The sequence below is a fragment of the Myripristis murdjan genome, chromosome 1, assembly GCF_902150065.1.
Source record: "Myripristis murdjan chromosome 1, fMyrMur1.1, whole genome shotgun sequence".
In the NCBI taxonomy this organism is placed as follows: Eukaryota; Metazoa; Chordata; class Actinopteri; order Holocentriformes; family Holocentridae; genus Myripristis; species Myripristis murdjan.
Window position 1 is genome coordinate 9,379,145 of NC_043980.1, and position 22,309 is coordinate 9,401,453.

The 22,309-nt window shown below is 40.5% G+C and overlaps 1 protein-coding gene across 2 annotated transcripts in view; it reads left to right on the forward strand.

Moving 5' to 3' along the window:
• The first annotated feature begins 4,347 nt into the window (after positions 1–4,347).
• tab1 (TGF-beta activated kinase 1/MAP3K7 binding protein 1) overlaps positions 4,348–22,309 on the forward strand; it is a 33,554-nt gene continuing 15,592 nt past the window's right edge. For both annotated transcript variants that reach the window (XM_030053292.1, XM_030053300.1), the window contains exons 1-7: positions 4,348–4,396; positions 6,191–6,321; positions 7,801–7,954; positions 10,082–10,177; positions 11,076–11,214; positions 15,970–16,086; positions 18,748–18,859. In XM_030053292.1, the coding sequence (XP_029909152.1) occupies positions 4,364–4,396; positions 6,191–6,321; positions 7,801–7,954; positions 10,082–10,177; positions 11,076–11,214; positions 15,970–16,086; positions 18,748–18,859 (782 nt within the window). In that variant the 5' untranslated portion in view covers positions 4,348–4,363. The remainder of the gene's footprint in view (positions 4,397–6,190; positions 6,322–7,800; positions 7,955–10,081; positions 10,178–11,075; positions 11,215–15,969; positions 16,087–18,747; positions 18,860–22,309) is intronic.

A 22,309-nucleotide genomic window follows, 5' to 3' on the forward strand; every position in this document is an offset into this window, starting at 1 on the left:
GGTCAGCGAAATGACTGCGATCAGTGTTAGTTCAAACACACACACACACACACACACACACTCATAGCACATTGATTTAGAACACTAGTTTCAGCTCCTTAGTGATGCATTATGGTACAGACAAACAAACAACAGTGGCGTACCCGGCAACCCATTCCCTGATCTCCAGGCTTGCCGGGTTAACCTCACACTGCAAAAACTCAAAATCTTACCAAGATTATTTGTCTTATTTCAAGTCAAAAATGTCTTATTACTAGTCAAAATATCTCAGTACACTTAAAATAAGACATGATCACCTCAGAAGTAACTTGTTTTTAGACAATTGTCTCTTGTTTCAAGTGAAAATTTGCTTGAAACAAGAGAAAATTTGCTTGTTTCATTGGCAAAATTTGTTTCTTGTTTCTAGCTAATTTTCACTTATTTCAAATGAATTTTCACTTTTTCCACTGGCAAATTTTGCCAATGAAACAAGCAAATTTTCACTTGTTTCAAGCAAATTTTCACTTGAAACAAGGGACAATTGTCTAAAAACAATTTACTTCTGAGGTGATCATGTCTTATTTTAAGTGTAATGAGATATTTTGACTAGAAATAAGACATTTTTGACTCGAAATAAGACAAATAATCTTGGTAAGATTTTGCATTTTTGCAGTGCAGTGGCTATGAGGCCACTGTTTAGAAACACAGCCACTTTAAAAATGGGAGAGGCAGTGTCCATGTGGGAAGCGAAAGCGCTGGACCTAAAACGCCTACAAAAAGTTTGTATCGAGTTTGTGTGGAGAAATGTTGTTTGTGCAATGAAAGAAACAGAAACGGAAACAAGCAGGCCCCCCCCCTAAAAAAAAGTCAGTTTCCCCCCAAGGCCCAGAGGCTAAAGCGCTGATGTGTTGTGAAGCTGGGGTGGACGCGGGATGGTGTGTATTTTCTCGTTTCTCAGAAGAACCCGCTTTCCTTTCCTTGATTGTTGCCTTAGTGCTGACTGCCAAGCCAAACTAACACAGGGCAACCCATACCCCACACAAACAGCATCACAGTTATCTCTCAGTATCCTTAGTGCAGAAATATAACTATTTCATTTTTTTGTCTTCTTTTGTGCCCTTGAGCGTATAAAAACCCTGAACAAAACTCATCGTTGTTGGCAGTGGAGTTTTCCAAATGAGACACAAGAGTACCGGAGAAAGGTTGGAGGTCAGGAGGCCTGCGCTCTACCACACTGATGAACCGCGGGTTATTTATCTTATGTTTTTTCCGTCTACACTTGTGTTTTTCAGCAAATCTACAGCGGAGACAACCATCCTGACTAAATATGAACATGCATCACTCCACTTTCTGGAATAAAAAAGTATATCTATCTCTCTATAAATATATGTAAATCTATAATTCAATATATAGGGGTGTTTGAAAAAGATTCTGCTTTATTTTAGGGCATTATGCTAGTTCTGTAAAAAAAATAAATAAAAATAAAAAGATTAAAAAAGACAAAAGAAAGAAGGTCTATGGTCCGTTGAGTGTATTGAGTGTTATTGTGAAAAGATAACCGGTGAGGTCGTCCATGCCTCATCCTTTGTGTTGCTTTCAGGGTACGGAGATGTTTTTATTTTGGGATAATAATATTAACAACTATGAAAAATACCGCGACAAAAAAAAATGTGACCAAATTATCAAAGTATATATATATACATATATACTTTATACTGTACAACCGTGTAGGCGTAGAAATTTGTGATGTTACTCTGTGAAGTCCATTAAAATCAACATAAGATTTAAAGAAGAAAAAAAAAGATTGTGTACAAATGTATGTTTTTGATGTGTTAAATTTTAACCAATAAAAGGAAATAAAATAATGAAAAAGAGATGACTTGACTGGTCCTGGGTTCTTTTGGGGATTCTCTGGTTGCAATCGTTTTTTATTCGCTTTTTAATAACCTGAAACAAATACAGTGGAAGTATGCTGGTGGCATAAGTGTGCAGCGTGTGCGGTCCTAATGCATCGGCCGCACGGCATCACAAAGTCAAAACAACAGCAACTGCTTTCTGCAGCCACACACTGTGACCTGGGTATGATATCCAAAATGCTATTAAATGAAATCTAATCCACTTTGTACTAACAAAAGTAGATATGGGGGAGGGGATAAATTTTTAATGCCATTTTTCTTCATTTTCCATCTCTAATGCAGTCAGCGGTGGACTGGAAAAAAAAAAAGTCCTCAAATCCTTTACTTAGCCTCAGTAAAAGTAACAATATGATAATGGAAAAATACTCATGCATTCAAAATTTTACTTGGGTTAAAGTGGAGATACATTACTATGTACTTAAATATGGAAATTAAAAGTAGTCATTGTGAAGACCAGTTCCTTTCAAAGTGTTGTAATGGTGCATCATATGATGAGCTACAACATGAAGCTTTTTTAAGGAAAAGGAAGAAAGAGAGAAAAAAAATACATATCTAAGTATTTATTGATGCCTCTCCCACCACACCCCGACTCAAGATTCCTGTGGTTAATTTTTATGCATATGGTTTCCGTTCAGTCAGTAAAATGAAAATGTAAAAAAAAAAAAAATCGTTAAAAGAAAGATACAAGTTGTGCCTTAAAAACATCAATATTTCCCTCTGAAAGGTAGTGCAGTAAAAGTATAAAGTCTCAACAAGTAAAAATACTCAAAATAATTGCTTGTGCTTGGAAACAGCACTGAACTGCACTGTACTGCAGTGTATTGAGTAATTACACTTAGGGTTAAGATAAGTCTTTATTAGTCCCACCATGGGGAAATTCACAGTGCTGCAGCAGCAATAATAACTGAATAAAAAAAAATATAGGCAAAAGGAAATATAAATAAGGCACAGAGAATAGAAAATGGTTTGGGTTAGGCACTCTTCACCTTTGCATGTACTTACTGCCCTTTGGCTTTTTAATGAATTGTTCTAATGTTGGCTCATAATGTGTCGCCTCTAGTTATATATAAGAAACATCTAGTAAAATATCAGGATTGCTGCGGCAGCCGGCTCATTTCAGGAGTTTTCTGTGCTCCAGTGGAGAGAGGCTGAACAGGTTGCAGGGCGGCAGACGAACCCCGCTCTGCTGTCTCCCTCCGCTGGTAAAACGTCCATCTGCAGCAGCAGCACACGGCCGAGATTATCTTCCTGGGAAAAGCTCTCCTCTCTCTACTCTGTGGGAAAATTGGTGTGATTAGGCATATCTGTACGTGTCTTTATTTGCTTATTACTGATGTGGATTATGACATAAAGGATGTAGGACGATGGAGGAGAGGGAAGATGGAGGGAAAGCTGATTACCTTAATTAGCAAGGGGATCAGTGAACAATCATAAAACAAAGGATAAGATTCATTTAGGCCTATTGTCCAAACATAAGCATTTTCACACTTGCTACTAAAAATCAGCACATGGAATATACATATTTAAAACATATGTATACAAAACATATTGCCAGTAAAAACCCATACTGTAATTAAACCTACTTCACCTCTGTTTGCAATGAAACTCGCTGAATTTTAAATGTCATCTGCATTAAATTATGTCAAAATGATGCTTAAAGGCACATCAGCAAAAATTGACAACATCTGGTTGCAGCCACGTAAATGTGCTTCATAGTTAAGACGCACGGGGGCGCCGTTGTCAAAGGAATTAAACGTAGCAATAACAATGCAGTTGTCTTGATGAAAGAAAGGATAGATTAATTTTCAAGTTACAATCCGACACCACACAATCTGTGGATTAAATTTGAGGAGAAAGGGAGAAAGGAGATGTGAATGCTGCCTTTACTGCAGTCGGAAATATTGAAACTCATAAGACCCTTCATTTAATACAATACTATTGTTTTTTGCCGTTTATAAGTAATAGTCACAGTTTGTTTAACTTTTAATATTCATGCATTTCTGTCTTGGACAAGTAAGTACATGCTTATAAGAAGTCAAAGCATCAACTAAAGGCTCATTGCGCTAAAAGGTGCTCTTTCCATTTTTTCACGACTGACTAAGCCTAACCCTAACCCTTAGGTCGTGACAAGAGGGCCGTGTTTACAATCAGGTAAGCCAGGGGAATTTTTCCCCAGTATAGCGACGGAGGTTGTTTTTTTTTATTTTTTATTTTATTTTATTTTATTTTTTTTACATTTTCAGTGGACAATTTGACTTATTGGTCAAAGTTAGGGTTAAGGTCACGGTTAGGAGTATGTTAAGGTTAGGGTTCAGCATAAGTTGGTTATGATTCACATTACGGAGAGGCTGTAGAGAATGAATGTAAGTTAATTGAACCTTCCGTCGCCATGCTAGGGGGAAAAAAAATACCATCCTGGAAGTACGAGCTTACGCCGAGCCCTAAACGCACCAGGAGTTCCGGCCAAGATGGCAGCGCAGCGAAGGAATTTGATGCAAAGCGTAAGAGACAAAACATTTATGAATATTAATAACATGCATAATTACTATTTGACCGTCCGGACGCTGTGGTCATGTTTATCAGTCCCTCCAAACGGCAGCAATTACATCTTTCTCTTTGGGCGTCTCGGCTTGTTTGAAACCGTTCAGTGACGCTAACGCTAGCTAAATTATTTCAACTGTTGCTATCGTTAGCAAGCTAACCTAACTTTTATTTCCAAAATAACCCGACTTATAAGTGGCTCATAATGGTGTTTAATCTTTCAATTCACTTCTTGTAACTAAAATATGCTATATACGGTGAGTTAGCGTAAGGAGTTAGTCCTGTGAGTTAGCACAGGTTAGCATCGGTTAATTAGCTGCTTGGTAAACAAATAAATTAGAGGAAGGAAATGCTGTTAATGACAGGTGATGCGTCCTGTATGTTTTATGCAGAGGGTTTCCCCACAAGGAACACAGTGTCCTTTTTCCGGTAATGAATGTGATGTATGGGTGCTCGCCTCCATTGCATGTGCTTTTGTCCGTTATTAGTCTGCAGTGTAAATGTTATTTCTCAGGGACTCCCATGTTTAAAAATGTCTTTCTTGTTGGTGGGAGAGAGAAACCTCAGATCAGAGTAACCTTTTGCCCCCTGGTGCAGTCAGTTGAAAGGAAAAGCATAAATGATGTTAAAACATGATTCATATAGTCCAGTCATTTTATGAAAAAACCTAGGACAAATTGCAAGAGAAGCAAACTCAACTGATTTTGTATCCTCAGTTTGTCCTGAGTGAGGGAAAAAAAGTCCCAAGAAATCCCACTGGTGGAAAGTTTTGAAAATCACCTATTTATGACCACATATTACCAAAAAAAAACACTGTTTTTAACACACAGGGGAAAGGGGTTCAAAATTTTACTTTCAGATATCACTATAAAAATTCACAAGGTGATTACACACACAAAGACAAGAAAAAAAGTCAATTACAAGTTCTTTGAATTATTCTGTTTACACATGCATATCACACATTATCTGATTTGATATGCGCTAATAAGGAATATAAGGAATAAATGCCAGAACAATTATTCCAATTAGCGCATAATTAAAAACAGTGTTTTTTGGTAATATGTGGTCATATAGAGGTGATTTTCAAAACTTTCCACCAATGGGATTTCTTGGGACTTTTTTCCCCTCACTCAGGACAAACTGAGGATACAAAATCAGTTGAGTTTGCTTCTCTTGCAATTTGTCCTAGGTTGACCCCAATTTTGGCCTAAAATTACTGGACTAATATTGTTCCAGGAGCCCTCGATTTCCCTGGTGTAAGGCGGAACCTGTGGTATTCATCAGAAAATATTTAAAATGCGCTTATAATTTTTTAGTCTGGCCCAAAACAGTGCCATTTGGCATGGTTAACTTTGAGCTTTTGTTTAAGATGCAGCACTCTATGGCCATCTGAGTCATTGTTCTCAAATCCTGCATAGCCCTCGCTAGTTTGGCTTCTTGCATTTGTTTAAAGATCAAAAAAACATGTGCCAACACTGTGTGTGTTACTTAGAGGGCAGATGGTCGGGGTTTCTCATAGGGGACGGTGAAATATGTGCCTGGAAGTGTTAGACAAACTTGAAAAGCCAGTGCATTTCTCTCTGATTCACCACTGACAGTTTCTGTGGCATATTAAATGTGGAATATGCAGGTGTAAACAAACATGAGGAATAATTAGTGAATACTAATGAACTGAGGTCAGATTATCGGTACAGAACCCTCAATTTGCTTTGTTACTGAGCATTGCACTTTTTTTTTTTTTTTTTTGGTGGCAGCATCAGAGCTGGACAGATGACCTGCCTCTGTGTCAGATGTGTGGCGTCGGCACGGCACCCAACTGTGTGTACGGCCCCGATGGGAAAGGCAGCCAGAGTCACCCCAATGAAGACGGACACTTGAGGTTCAGGTGAGGTGCAGCTGGCGAGCCTGGGGGAGGCGTGTAACAGCAGCGATTATGTGATTTTACTGAACGTTGCAACACAGTTTTACCCTCTGGTGAAGTTCACCATTGAGAAAATGAGATGAGTCACTCATGTGAATGACATATATAAATATTTGTAAAACATGTCATTGCATTACTTGTTATAAATCTGGAAGTCGATGCCAAGGTGAGTTGCTTTAGGGCTGGGTGTCAGTCAGACCAAAAAAAAAAAAAAAAATCATAACTCTTTTCAGACTTTTCACAATTTTAATCTAGTTTTTTTCCACTAACCTTTACCACTGACTGATGGGAATCTTTGTGGGTGTGATCATGTGACTGGTGACGCATGCAGTGCAGACATTAGGGCTGCTGTACAAAAAGGACAAAATTTCTCGATAGATATACAATATACAATATAATTATGGGTTCACACTTTGTTGAAACTTTAAGTGGAGCAACAGTTAAAATTAAGCATTCCTCAAAAAACAGCATAACAAAACCAAATGGATGTAGAAAATGCAGTGACTTCACAAAGTATTTTATTGATCAGAATAGACCAATCACTGTCTTCGGTCCCTAACCCTAAATTTGATATCGTCCATATTGTTTCCTTTTGAGATATTAATAACTTGCATGCTCATATCTAGATAAGGATATGATAAAGAAATGTCGTTCAGCACTATCAAATATCTGTAGCATGTGTTTGTAAAGGTTACATCCACCCACACGCTCACATTGACAAAACAAAGGAAGGACAGAAACCAGAACGCTTCCGACGCCGGAAATCTTGCTCCTTGTCTACATACAGAATCTGTTTGTATAGATTATATATTTTTAGTATGACACTGCAGAGCTCATTTCAAATGAGCTGGAATGTCACATGTGCCCTGTGATGTTTGAAAAGCTTAAATAACAGCTCAGTTATTTTCACAGCTTTTTTATTTTGCAAAACCATAGTTATGCCGTTGCAAATGTATAGTTGGAAATAAAGCTCAAAATATGCAAAACAACTCACTCATAGCGTAATCATTGGAAAAATGCCAACATTTTTTATATTTTTTACGTTTCGGATTGGTTTTGAACAAATAAATAGAATTTGAAAAGAAATAGTTTGATACCTGGACAACAGGTCTGTGTGACAAAATAGCTGTTGTGTCTGTTTCAGATATGTACATAACAGAATTAAAATAGCCACTAATGTTAAGTTATTTTACATCTGTAGTTTTATATTAATTCAAACTCAGATGGTTTTAACTGGAAAGCCAGAGTAGTCCTCTTCCTCTTTCACTATGTTATGGCTTATAATCCATAGCCTTTACATTTCCAATGATGGTGCAATCTTTGGATCCAGATTCTCAGAGCACCTCTGAACCAGCCATTTCACCCCAAATGCTCTCCAGTTCTGAGATTTTTGGATAAAATAAGAGTCTCATTTGTGTCCTGTTTTCTTTTTCAACCAATCAGTGGCGAGGACGGCTGCTTCCTGTACGGGGTTTTTAACGGCTACGATGGCAGCAGAGTGGCCAGTTTTGTCTCCCAGTGTCTGACGGCTGAGCTGCTGCTGGGGCAGCTCAACTCCAGTCACACAGACAACGACGTCCGCAGGATCCTCACACAAGTAGGTCGAAGTGTGTGTGTGTGTGTGTGTGTGTTTTTTTGCACTGCATGAATTTCAGGGTGGTGTCCGTCAGAAAGCAAGGGGTATGATTTATATATTTACAAGGAGAATGACAAAGAGAGAGAGAAGATGGAGAAGCAAGACTGAAAAAAGAGAGCAAGGTTTTTCAGTTTTCCATCAAGCTCACAGCATGCTGGAAATTAACTTTTTGATTTATCGGCCAGGTTGAGTCTTAAAAACAACACCAGCCACATTTTATTTTCAGATCATGCTGGTGGTGTGAAGAAAAGCATATTAGATATTAAATATGACTTATTTATTTTTCCCTTGCAGTTTGGCAAAGTTTGTTTACCCGTCACCGAAGCTGTTGAATTTTACAACAGTTTACCAGCCACTGACTCAAAATCGCCCAAACCTTCATTGTGTATCAGAGATTTTTCAGAACTTTTGTGTCTGTCTATATTTGACTGTCTCTAAATTTACATCTTAGCAATGTTCGTCATCTCATCACTTGAGAGCTGATTAACAAAATAAGCTGTTCTTTCTTTTCTTCACTGCAGTAGAAGTTCAGATTTGAAACTGTTGCACTTAGGTTGGTGCTCTCCTTAACATTACCATCATAAAAGCTGCACAAAAGTACACATAAAGCTTGCACATGCCGGTAATTGTTATCTTTATTTTTAAAGGCAGACTAAATGGGAGAGCATGCCATTTGCTAATGTGAAGGGTGAGGCAGAGGAAAGATAAAAACATCTCAGGTTCAAGCCAAGACTAATAGCCCATAGAATTAATGGAACACTTTTAAATGCCTGCCTTGAACCTTGTGGTTTGATGTCAAATGTACATAAAAACACAAACAACAGAGCAAAATGTTCTTATATTTTGGGTTATGTTGGGGTAAAAGCGTTGCCTTGACCTCCTGAGGCATTTCTAAGTTCTGTTGTTCAGGGAGCTGAGTAGCATCCATCATTCTTTACCACATCATAACAAGGTGAGCTGACCTCCCATACGAAAGTGCACCGTCTGCTTTTAAAGTCGCATTTCTTTTATTGCCTCACAACCCAGCAGCTGGAGTTTGTTTCAGTGCCAGTGATAAAACCCTCAGAAGCGAAGAGGTGAATTGTGAATTGTGCAAACACGGCCATAAAGTTTTTGCAGCTGGGTGCAGTTTGCCGTTGTTGTGCGATCTTATTGCGAGTATCCGTGTGACAAACTATAAATGCTGCCATGTCGTCATCAAGTACAGCAAGAACCGTTTGACCTGGAAACCTGTATCTACAAATGATTTCAGTCTCAGTTAAATGAAAAAGTGATCTTTTCCTTCAAAATATTCGCTCTTGCGTCTACCTGGCATTGCAATGACTTTGCCTGGTTAGAATCACTGAAAAGTTGAATACTTCCCAGTGAATATCGAATAAAATTTTTGCTTTAAATGCCCATCTGTAGTCTTGAGTAATGCATGATGAAGATTTTTTTTTTTTTTTAACCTAGGCACTTGGCTAGGGTTGGGACGTGCATACATTTAGTCACTTTATTTTACCATACGCACACATGAACGAGCACATGCACAGAAAGAAAAAAAGTATTGGTTTAAGGGTTTACTTGACTATTAGGGGTGAATGTTTTCCTACATAACACATTATCAGAGGTTTACACACTGCCTCTTGTAATCTGCAAAAAAAAAAAATGTCATTTAGTCTCCTATTCAGTCTTAGAATAAGTGGAAAAAGCTGCCAATTGGACGAGAGAATCCCAGTTGTTTCCAATGCTAAAGAAATTGTCTCCAGAATTTTCTTGAATCGTGTGTCATTTTTATTGATACGTGTGGGCTGAGCTGCCTTATTCTGCCTTATTCTTGGTTCAACAGATTTATACTGGTTCCAAGATAAAAAAAAAATCTTGACACAAAATGAGACTGCAGCAGAAATAATGGGGATTTTTAGATTGTTTTGCAGGTTTGCTTGGTAGTGTTTTCCATTTTCATGTGGTTACACAAGGCTTTTTTTTTTTTTTTTTTTTGTGTCTCTGAGAAGGTTATTCCCATTATTAGGGAAATTTCCGGGTCCATGTAAATGCAGTCAAATGTTGCACAAATTGATTTGGATCACTGCTCTCTTGTTTTTGCAGGCCTTTGATGTGGTGGAGAAGAGCTACTTTGAGACAATAGATGATGCTCTGGCTGAAAAAGCTCACCTGTCCAACTTTGTCCTGCCGCACAATGAGGTATTCACACACACACACACACACACACACACACAGACAGACAGAGTTCCAAGCATATTGACAGATTGAGCTGAGAATTGAGGAGAGAAGTGCCCAGTTGATTGCCATGGCAACCGCACATTTCAACATCAGCGCAAGCTAATGCTCAGTCATTGGAGAATGAGCTCGTTATGTTCTAATTGGTCTCATCAGCCTGTTTCATTAGATAAGGCGGCTCAGTTGTGTCTTTCTCTATCTCCCTCTCTCTGGATCCCTCATCGCCTGCTCCTCTGACTCCCCGTCACTCCTCGCCTCTGCTCTCCTCTCTCTCTCTCTCTTTTTCGCCGCTTTAGATTTTGGTGTAATCGGCTATTGTGGCTGCTGTGAGTGGGTGTAGGAGTTGACGATTTTTTTTTTTTTTTAAAAGGTTATTTTTGTTTGTCTTTTGTTTTGTTGTGAGATAGTTCATGAAAGAACACCAACTCAAAGTCTCTTTCTCTTTTTCTCTTTATCTGATCTTTCTCTTTGATTCTTTCATCTGCTCTTGTTTGCCCATTTTCTCCTCCCTTTCTTATCTTTGTTCCCCCACCTCTGCCTCTGCTTCTTTTTCCTCCTCCACCACTTTTCCTTTCTCTATCTCCTTTTATTTTTCTTTGCCCCTATCTTTTGCTTTTGTCTCCTGCATCATTTTCTTTTTTTTTTTTTTCCTTTTTCCATGGTCTCATTCTCTCTCTGCCATACACTTTAATCCCCCTCTTTAATCTGCTTACCCCATTCTGTTCCTTTCTCTTCCTTCCCTCTCCTCATTTACCTTTGTCCTTTTCTTTCTCTTTTTCATATCCTCTTTCTCCCACTGTCTTTATTTCATTCTCTCTCTCTCTCTCTCTCTCTCTCTCTCTCTCTCTCTCTGGCTGTTCAGAATGTGTCGTTCCACCAGCTCTCTCCTCAGAACCAGAAGGTGCAGGAGCGTCTGAAGGAGCTGGAGCAAGAAGTTTCAGGAGGAGCCACGGCCGTGGTGGCGCTCATCCTCAACAACAAGCTGTACATCGCCAACGTCGGTACGGATACAGCACACACACATACACACACACACACGTTCAATCATGCATAAGCACATACAAACATACACTACTATTACTACACAGACACTCAGGGTTCCCACAGTTCATGGGATTTATGCAAAGTCATGGGATTTTGTGTCTTTCTGAGACGGGGAAAGTCAACTAATTTAATCAATTCTTGAGACAAGCAATGAGATATCATGGACTTTTGTCAGCTTCAATAAAAAATAAAACATCAGTAACCACTTTTTCATCAAAGGTAACCTTTATTTTCCATTTTGTTCACATTATGAACACTTCCCCGATAGAATAAAACAGAATAATAAACTCTGAATCTTAATTGAGTATAAATTTTGGTCAAGAAAAAGTTTATGTAATGATTATATAGGTCATAGAAATTTAGCATTTAAGTCATGAAAAGTCATGGAAAAGTCAAATAACACTGAAATGTCATACAGTGCTGAACACACACATGGAGATACCGTAAGCCTACACACACTCACATTAACACATAGAGGCTTAAATGCTTACCTATGTAATGTTTTATGCGGGCTTTTCCTGCAAAGGCTCGTAAAAGCTTTTTCTGTTTACACCAAAATGAAACAAAAAAAAAAAACAGATAAATAAAAACAACACTATGTTACCAAGGTGCTGAAATGAACAGAAACAACAACAACAACAACAGCAAAAAACCCACCCTGAGATCATTTGACTTGTAGCCCAGCCCGTCAGTCTGATCAGATGGGGGCGGGTGTCAGTGCAGAAGAAACAGCAGCAGATGTTTCCTTATTAGTTGTGGAGGTGGGACCCCAGAGAGTGCCGGGTGTGTGTCTAAAAACTGAATTTGTCAACTTGGGTGCTAGATTTAACACCGTTTCTGACTCTGACTCCATTTCTCCAAAGTGATGAGTGACAAATCTGTCTTCTTTTTTGAGCCATGGGGAAAATGCTGTGTTGTATACCATGGCACGAGACTAAAAAATCCATTATGTCCCAAGGCAGCCTTAAACGCAGCCTTGAAATCTTGAAATATGTGTTAGGCGTCTTTAAGCTGTGTTTTCTCGGCACGCTGTTGTTTGAGTAAGTATGAAACCAGCCCGTTCATTTCAGTGAACAAATGACTTACATTTCATTCGGTCCAGCATTTGACAAGTTCTTCAAAAAAAAAAAATCTTACCTTCAGTTTGGTGAAACGTGTTTGAAATTGGTCCAGTAAATGCCACCAGAATGCAAACTGGTAAACGACTTCATCTGGTCCTCACAGCAGCAACACCGCAGTGAGCCATTTCAAGGCAGGAAAAACCCCGTTGTGATGCCCTCCATCACTCTTATTCTCATTTTGCCCGCACACAGAGACAACAGGAACTATTTTTAGCAGCCATGCAAGCTAATCCAGCTGCAGGCAGGGCATGTCGGGGCTGGGCTGGGGTTGGACACATGGGCCTCTCTGCATTCTTCATTTTCTGATGCATCACGCGTCAGCACTCCAGCTTCATGTCTCAAGATGTTTTGATATGAGTTGCTCCTTGTATTCATTATCCCTTTTTTTCCCTTAAGTATGGTACGAAATGTGCTACCTTATTCTTATTAATAATAATGTAAAGTGATACTCTGTTCCTCGAGGGGGGTCAGAGGTCAGAGTGAGGTGCAGCACAGTGTTTTTGATTTCGGGGAAAGGATTCGATCTCGCCTAAAGGCACTTCAGCAAGACAAATGCTCACCGACACAGGCTTGAACCCATATCATTTGATTGTACTGCATCTTTAAACATGAGGCCGCTCTGCTGATCTATTAGTGTTAGTTTTACAGGTACGACTTTTGGGCATTTTGTCACCTTGTTGTCTGGCGTGACTTAAACTGAAGCGTGCAAACATGTTATTTTAGCTGACCACTAAATGATATCAAGAATAGTTTGTATGTAAACTCCTTGCAAAGCCTCCGTCTCTCCCTCTTTCAGTAGTAAAAGTCCTGGCAGTATGGAGGCCAGCCAGGGACAAACTTTTCACCTCGGTGCCACCACTTAAGCAAACCTCAGCTCTGTTTAGTGTCACTACCAAATAAAAGGAGAAAAGAGAAGCTGCCTTTACAATCTCCTGGTTTGCCTAGAAAACACACCTACACCTCTGCTAGCAAGAATATATAATTACAGCTAAAATAATAATCCTTTTTCTGTTAAAAAAAAATGGAGATATTGCAAAAATAGTGGCAATATACCCAAATGTTACCATCTAAGATTTATATGTGGAAGTATTCATGCTCTCACATGCAGAACGTAAAGTTTATTTATTTAATTTTTCTATATAGAGCCAGAAAATTGTTCCCACAGGTTGTGTTTTCATGTACTCTGGCCCTCACACAGATGTTAGAATGATTTCGTCTCTCGCTATCCAAAACACACCCTGAACGCTGACCGGTGTTTTCACAGCCTCAGTGCCAGATCAGGCTCCCGCAGACAACAGCTGGAGGGGCAGTAGCATGACTGTGTGTGAGTGTGTGCGTGTGTGTGTGTGTGTGTGTGTGTGTGTGTGTGAATGCTGACACATTTAACAAAGAACAGAAAAGTCTCTTATTAATATTTCATTATACTAAATTCCAGACCATTTTAGATCCTCAGCACTGTGGAAATGAGAATGGGGCAGCTGAGAGACAGAGGGGGGAAAGACACTTTATATACACACACACACACACACACACACACACACACACACTGCCCCTAAGGAGTCATCGTCATTTCTTAGAAGTTTTTCTTCTTAGGCATTTCTCATCATCTGCTGTTGTGTCTTTTCACCACGCCAGGTGCCAGCTATTTTGGAACGTGTTAATGTCACCTGTTGTCTTGGCGCTGTGACTCTTCCTCCTGTCGGTTGCATGTAATTGGTGATCAAGGAATCGAGGCTTATTCTGAGTGAGTCGCTCCGGATGAGAACATTTGCTAAAGCGCTAAAATGTAATGCTGGAGGATTTTCTGTGTCTTCGCCTGCATGTCCAAAGGAACCGACCCCCCCCCTCGCTCTGAGTCCAGGATTTCAGTCTCCTCATGTCCTCAAGGACATGGCGGAGCGCAGAAAATGGGGGGCCTGTAATTAGTGGGGGGTTGAGAGCAGGACCGTTCTCCCCACTGGCCCGTTGTGTTGTGGTCAAGGGTCAAAGTTGACAGTACATGAATCCCAGAGAGGTTTCATGGTATGGGGGAGCTCAGGAAAGCATTTCCAGCTGCGCTAAGATGTGAAATATATTTGACAGTTAAGGTCGCATGGTCCATAATTTGATATGCTGGGAGTGGGGATGTGTGTGTGTGTGTGTGTGTGTCATTGGAGATGGGGGTGGTCAAGGGTATATGAACACTCAGCAGGCTTGGTCGGTCAATCTGCACAGATGTTTAGCATTGCAAGTTAAGTTTATTTTTGCACACATGAACATAATGAGCAGCAGGCTGGGCAAGTGGTTAAAAAGACTGTCGAGAGTCCTTGAGTGAGGCGCTGAGCTCCTACCTGCTCGCACGTTATTGTGAGCCAAGCGACTCAAATGGAAACAATAAAACACAGAAAGAGCAGATAAATGTCGTGCAAATAAATACTGTGCAGGTAAGCTGAAAAACCAGAGGGCTCATTAGATCATCTCACCTTAAAAAATCTTACAAATAAAACCAAAACATGTTAAACTGGCAGTATGGGTAACGTGTGGTGCTGTATAAATTTTAAAACAACAGTGCTGTGAAATTATCATTATTTATTTATTTATAGATTTATTTATTTTTTGGTTTTATTTTATTTTATTTTATTTTATTTTATTTTATTTTATTTTATTTATTTATTTATTTATTTATTTATTTATTTATTTATTTATGCATTTGAAGGTTGAGTATTCAATATATTCATCTTACCGGCTCCTACATTTTTTTGAAATAAGATCATGCTGATCTTTGATGCAGTCATCTGATTCTGTTTATGTTTGTGATGCATCATAAAAAACAGATTTTCAAGTTTTTGCTCATGGGGATCAGTATGGACTGCTTTAATTTGGCCAACAACTTTTTAAAAATTGATAATATGATTATATCAATAAAATAATCTGAGTAAGAGATTTGTCAGCAAACCAGCCACAAGAACGTTTTTTTTTTTTTTTTTTTTTTTTTTTTTGTTTTCAGAAAACATCCATGCTTTTAGTCCAGCATGGGCAAAACAAAAAAGAAGATAAACGATAGCATTGTTTAGAGTTGTTGCCCAATGCCTCCATAATAACCGTGCTAAATCATTCACAGGGCTCCCACAGGCCTTGAAAATCCATCAAACTGTGGATTCAAAAAAATAAATAAATAAATAAGGCCATGAAAGTTTTCCAAAAGTGCTTAATGTTGTTTATCCTGGGAGTGACTTGACACCTCACGTTCTGAGGAAAACGCTGTAATGGACATTTGTTTTGATTTAGCCGCGGTTTTAATATAAATTACTTCACTAGGATTTAACTGGCAAGTAAAAAGGCGCCTATGTTGCCTAATTTTGACTACTGTCACATCCTTATAATACAAAATGGCTATTTTGAATTGGCATTTTGAATTTCACTAAACAAGACCTTAAAAGTCATTGACAACTTCTTAAATTAAATATTCAGATGAGTGTGGGGACCCTGCATTCAAAAAGCATCCAGCTGAACCTAGCTGTCCATTTTGCCAGATTGCTGAGGATATGCATTAAATAATTTGACCGTTAAAATCGAGCTGAGTACAGTGTGTTAATGTGTCGGCTGTTCCAGGTACAAACCGGGCTCTGCTGTGCAAGTCGAGCAGCGACGGCCAGAACCAGGTGCTCCAGATCGGGCGACCCCACAACACCGACAACGAGGACGAGATGCAGAGGCTGGCGGCTCTGGGTGAGACTCACAGGCTGGCAGATCAGTCAGACCGAGAGACACCGCCTGAGGTAGACCAGCAGTCGTTTAGCAGGCAGTCGGACAAAGAGACAGACCCACTGGCAGAGAGATGACAGACTTGTGCACAAACACAGACCATCAGAGAAACAGAAAAACTAGTGGACAAATCAAACTGGCAGATCCACAGATAAATGGACCGAGTAACAGCAGACATTGTGCAGAACCAGAGATGCACACTGGACTTGCCAGGAAAAACTCCTTGATTGAAGTTCTGGTTCAAAAACAGCATTTTTTGTATCTGTCACCATTCTCAGAAAGTGCAAAAAGTGCTCAGTGCCATAAAAACAACAAATGCTTCAATCATTACGTATGAATGAGCAAAATAGGATACAGCTGTGTGTCAATGTCAGGACATAAGCTCCAAAATACTTGTTCCAATCATGAAGGGTGTTGTGCAAATCTGTAGATGACACAAAAACAGCTATAATTCACTGAGATGCACAGAAAACACACACATGTATAAACAATAAGGCACTCAAAAGAGCAAATCTCCGCCAAGGTCACAGTTAGAGGTCACAGCCCTGTTTGTGCTAAGCCGTGTCTCTTTAGACATGTCGGCCAGTGCTTCCCTGCTCCTGGCCAAACCTCCCCACCAGATCACATGATGTTACATGGATTTGTTCAGAAAATAAGGCTCAGGGGCGCCCCGGCAGCTCACCGGATGAGAGTGCGTACCGCGTGCTAAGGCTGCATCGCAGCATCCTGGGTTCGGGTCTGACCTCGGGCCCTTTGCTGCACTGCAAAAACGCAAAATCTTACCAAGATTATTTGTCTTATTTCAAGTCAAAAATGTCTTATTTCTAGTCAAAATATCTCATTACACTTAAAATAACACATGATCACCTCAGAAGTAAATTGTTTTTAGACAATTTTCACTTGTTTCAAGTGAAAATTTGCTTGTTTCATTGGCAAAATTTGCCAGTGGAAAAAGTGAAAATTCACTTGAAATAAGTGAAAATTAGCTTGAAACAAGAAACAAATTTTGCCAATGAAACAAGCAAATTTTCACTTGTTTCAAGAGACAATTGTCTATAAACAAGTTACTTCTGAGGTGATCATGTCTTATTTTAAGTGTAATGAGATATTTTGACAAGGAATAAGACATTTTTGACTTGAAATAAGACAAATAATCTTGGTAAGATTTTGAGTTTTTGCAGTGTGCATGTCATCCCCCCGTTTCTTCCTGTCTCTCTCTACTGTGACTGTCAAATAAAGCAGAAATGCCAAAAAAAGAATCTTAAAAAAAAAAGAAACCATGGCTCTGTTTGCGCTGTCCTGCCCATTGTTATACCCCGTGGCTGATTTGTCCAAAAAGTTCACATCTTCACTTGCTGGTGACCAACCGTCCTACCTAAGTTTGGTGCAAATCCATCCAGGACTTTTTTTTTTTTTTTTTTAAAGTCATCCTGCTGACAGATGGACATAAAGGGTGATCACATAACCTCCCGCCGGATGTCTCGCTGCCTTGGCGGAGGTAATTATATCGCAGCACCCTGAGCACAGTGGACAGCAGAAGAATGAAGAATAGATAGGAATTCATCTCGGCGGTGCGGGCACAGTGACATATCGAATCCGCAGAGCCGCGTAAGCACATACGACACGGCGGTTACCTGAGCTTGCATCAGAGTGGCATACAGGCACACGGATGATGGCCGTGCCCGTAGCAGGAAACACAGGCGTGGTGATCAGCTTTGGAGAGCCATTAGCCAGGCGTCGGTGATGAACATGATGGGGAATTAGCCACCGTGTTTGCCGACGTTTTCACATCACGCCGTTTGACGGCACACAGAGCGTTCTGTCTCTCTCAATCTCTGTCTCTCTCTGTATCTCTCTCCTTCCGTCCTTCTCTCTTTGTCTCTGCCAATCGAGTGTCACATAATATATTCTGTGGCTCGGGGCCGTTTCTCTGAATGATTTAAATGGAACGGCGGCGGCCATCCCATTAGACCGGCTGAAGGTGACCTCTCCCTTCATCTTCATCCCCCCGCCGCCCCACACACCACCCAGTGCTTCTCCTTATTGCTCTTGTCTCTGGCTGATCTATACTCTCTTCCCCTCTCTCTCCCTCTCTCTCTCTCTCTCTCTTCCCCTCACCACATCTCATCCTCTCCACTCCTGTCTCTCTCGCTCTCTCTCTCTGCCTCTTGTGTGCATCATTCATTACTCTCCCTTCCATCTCTCAGTAATTCTGTCATTCCTCGTGCCCTTCCTCCGCACGATGCCCATACCGCCCCCCTCCACCCCCCCGTCACATTATCTCTCATGACATGTTCTCCTCATCTCCTTCACAAAAACCTCTATATCGTTAACTTTATTCGAACTTCAAAGGAACGTCGAGAAATCATTTTCAGCGTCGTCGAGATTACAGTGGCAAATATGAGCACAGATAAAATTATAACATCAGTTAGATAAAGCAAATTGTTAAAGGTCAGTAAGGTAAATATACAAAACTAGAGTAAAATCAGACAGCTGGATTAATAAAAAACAGTTGGTTGAAACAATCAAGCAAATCGCAGCAGGTTTCTGAAATGACAGAAAGGTGTATTTATTTTTAACTGAAGCTGTTGTTTGTTTGTTTGTTTGTTTTTCTGCTGTGTTTAGGGGTGGACTCGGCTCGGGTGCGGCAAGCAGGCCAGATAGCGGGCCAGAGCAGCACCAGGAGGCTCGGAGACTACAGGGTCAAATTCAGCTACACAGACCTCGACCTGCTCAGGTGAAGACACACACACACACACACACACACACACACACACACACACACACACACACACTAAATGACACAATCAGGGGGCATCAAGAAGGCGTGAACAGATGAGCACTGATGCATACATTCTTCCTACAGTCTTCTCAGTCTTCCTGCAGCCTTTTTCCCTCTCTCTCTCTCTCTCTCTCTCTCTCTCTCTGATGGATGTACTTTATTGGTACGCATCATAAAATGCCAGCAGAACATTTTCAGCCATCATCTATGTGTTGCTTTTGATGGATCACTTAATTCGTCAGAAGAAATAAACCTTTTTTTTTTTTTTAATTCATATCGTACCTGATGGCTAATAATAATAATAATAACAATCATCTTCATCAACATCGTCATCGTCGTTATAACAATCCTGTGCGGCTGAGGCGTTTTGAAATGGTTTACCGAGGGATTTGATGCTGATACTGGGATAAAATGGAGTCTCAGTGTAAGGTACCGGAGATTTTACCCGAGACTCAGTTCCAATACCTAAATCCCTGAGCAACGTGTCAGAAATACAAGGATAAACTTGATTTTATTGGTTTGTGGCACACAGAAGCCTGTATTTCTCAAACAGTGAGTAAAAGAAGAAAATTTTATTTTATCCAGTGACTCCAAACTAATGTCCAAGGTCTAAGCTGCACTGTTCAGCTAATGTAATGGATGGGATTGGCTCTTGGTGTCCTGTTGATACTTAAAGTGTTGGCACTGATGTCTGTGCTTTTCATGAGAGTATATGTGAGTGTGTGAGTTTCAGAACCTGGCCAGTGAAGACTTCTATATCTATCTATCTATGTATCTATTTATTTATTAGGGCCCTCGCCTCTCTGGAAGAGGGCCCTATTGTATTTCGTTTGTTTCTTTTTCTCCTCCTTTTTTTTTTTTCCTATTATTACGTCTCTTTGACGCTTAATTTGACCCCCTACACATGCTCAAAAACTCACCAAAATCGGCACGTACACCAGGTCTGGCGAAAAAATCGATAAAATCAAAAATCGGACCCCCTAAGTGTAAAAATGGGCTCGGTAGCACCACCTAGGGATGCAAAGGCAGCCGCTGCGGCCCACAGGAATGTGATAGAAAGACCAAACCAGCGCCGAAACGTAGATCTCATCAAGCCCGACATTTTTTGTGCCGCCGCCCCCCACCTAAAACCAACAGGAAGTCCACAATTTGCATTTGAAAATCACGTTTTCGCCCAAATTTTCGCTTTGCAGAAAATCTGTCTTTTATTTATTTATTTGCACCATAATACAGAGACAATTACATCGATACAAAAAAAAATAATACAGAAAGTGCTGGAGAGGTAAAAAACCCAAATGGGCTTATTCAAGGAAACCTCCCCAAAAATGAAGATAAGATAACAAATAAAATAAAATACTCAAAATTCAAGTAACGACAAAAACAACAACAACAGAAGTACAAATACCGTATCATAACACCAAAAAACAGTATAAAATTAAGAGTAAAAGTGAAAATGAAATAATTAGGTAGAAGCTGTAGAGTCTTGGTGTATTAGATAGGATTTGAGTCTAGACTTATAATTAATCAGAGATGTAGATGTTTTCGCTGAATGAAAGTATGAATTCCAAAGTAATGAACCCCTGTAAGTAAAAGAAAATTGACTCTGTGCGGTGTATTATAGCCGTTTTTTCCTCTGACTTTCTTCCCGCTGCTGTTTTAGCACAACTCACAGCCTCTTGAAACTGCATGACCTCGCGGCTCCCCCCGCACCACCCCCACACACACTTCTCATTTCCTGCTCCTGTCTGAGGCCCAGGCCAAGCAAATTAGGCCCAAATCTCTAAGACCCATTCCAATTATGATCCTCAATAAAAGACACTTAATAGAATCTTAATAGAATTTCCCCCCTTAGTGCCGCCGGAGAGAGTGCAGGAAATTTGATGTGGACAAAGCCTGAGCGATTCCTCGGATCTGAGAGATCAAATGAAGCCTGATTGTGTTTAGGTGGGGTGCACTTATCTTGTCTTCCTCTCTCTTTGTGTTTTTTGTCTCTGCTCCTCTCTCTGCATCCCTCCTAATCTCCTCCATTTGCCGCGTCTTCTTCTTTCCTTCTGTTCATGTCGAAGTCCTCCTTTGTTTTTTTTTCTTTCCTTCACCGTCTTTTCTTCAAATCTCATCCCTATTCCTGCCTCTGTACCTCGATGTCCTCTCATTCTCACACTCTCACGTCCATCTCTCTGTCGTTTGTGTATTTATTGTCCCATCTATCCCCCCGTCCTCCTCCATCATCCCGGTGTCGTCAGTGCGGCCAAGAGCAAGCCAGTCATCGCGGAGCCAGAGATCCATGGCAGCCAGTCGCTGGACGGTGTGACGGGCTTCTGCTGCTGATGTCAGAAGGTCTCATCAATGCCCTGGAGTCCGCCCACGGCCCGAACAGGCCAATCAGGTTGGCCGGATTCATTTTTTTATCGTCTCCTGCTGTTTCATCCACTCCCCCGTCTCTTATTTTCTGTTTTCTGCTAGTCTCTTCCTTTCTTTTCCTCTTTCTACCCTCTTTTGAAACCTCGTGTTCTCCCTTTACATCTTTGTGTCATTGATCTCCATCTGGCGTCTCCCCCCTCCCCTCTCTTCCCCTCTTTCTCATTCCATATCCATCTTCCTGGACCTCCTCCCTTTTATATCCATCTCATGTCTTTCCATCAGCTGTGTCTTCTTCTGTGCCCTTCTTCTGCTCATCTCTTCTTCTGCTCTTTTACATACATACCTCACATTGTTCTTCTCTTCTCTTTTCTCTCTCATCTTTTCTCAACTCTTCTCACATCTTTTGTCTTCTCTTCTTCTTGTGTGTTTTTGTCTCTTCTCTCTTCCATCCTTTATTGCCTTACATCAATCTCTCTCTCTGTCTCACCCTCTCTCTCTCTCTCTCTCTCTCCTTCCCTGTCCATCAAAGGAAATGGTTGCCATGGTAGCAGCGGAGCTGGCCCAGCAGTCCAGTCTGGAGGCAGTGGCTCAGTCGGTGGTGGAGCGCGTCAAGCGGCTGCACCACGACGTCTACGTCTCCGGCTGCCAGAGGGCGCCATACTGCTCGCGTCACGAGGACATGACCCTGCTCATCCGCACGCTCAACTACACGCTGGCCGACGGCGCGCTCACGCCCACGCAAGGTAGGACAGCTGTCGGCTACGTGGCTGTTTACCTGATCGGTACGCCACGATCACTCCGCTCTTTATACAAAACATGGAACTTTTCAGGATTTGCAACTTAATATAGGGCTGTAGCGTATAGCATCATGTAGAAATTTTAAATCAAATTCTTTAGAGCCTTGAGATCACCAAACCATTATCCTACAGAGTCACATAAAACTTGCTGAGTCGTTTCATTTAGTAAAAATCCACTGGTGCTATTACTTGGGAAAACACCAGAAGAAATTAGCACGAAGGATACTCACTTGTTGTTTTTAGTTTT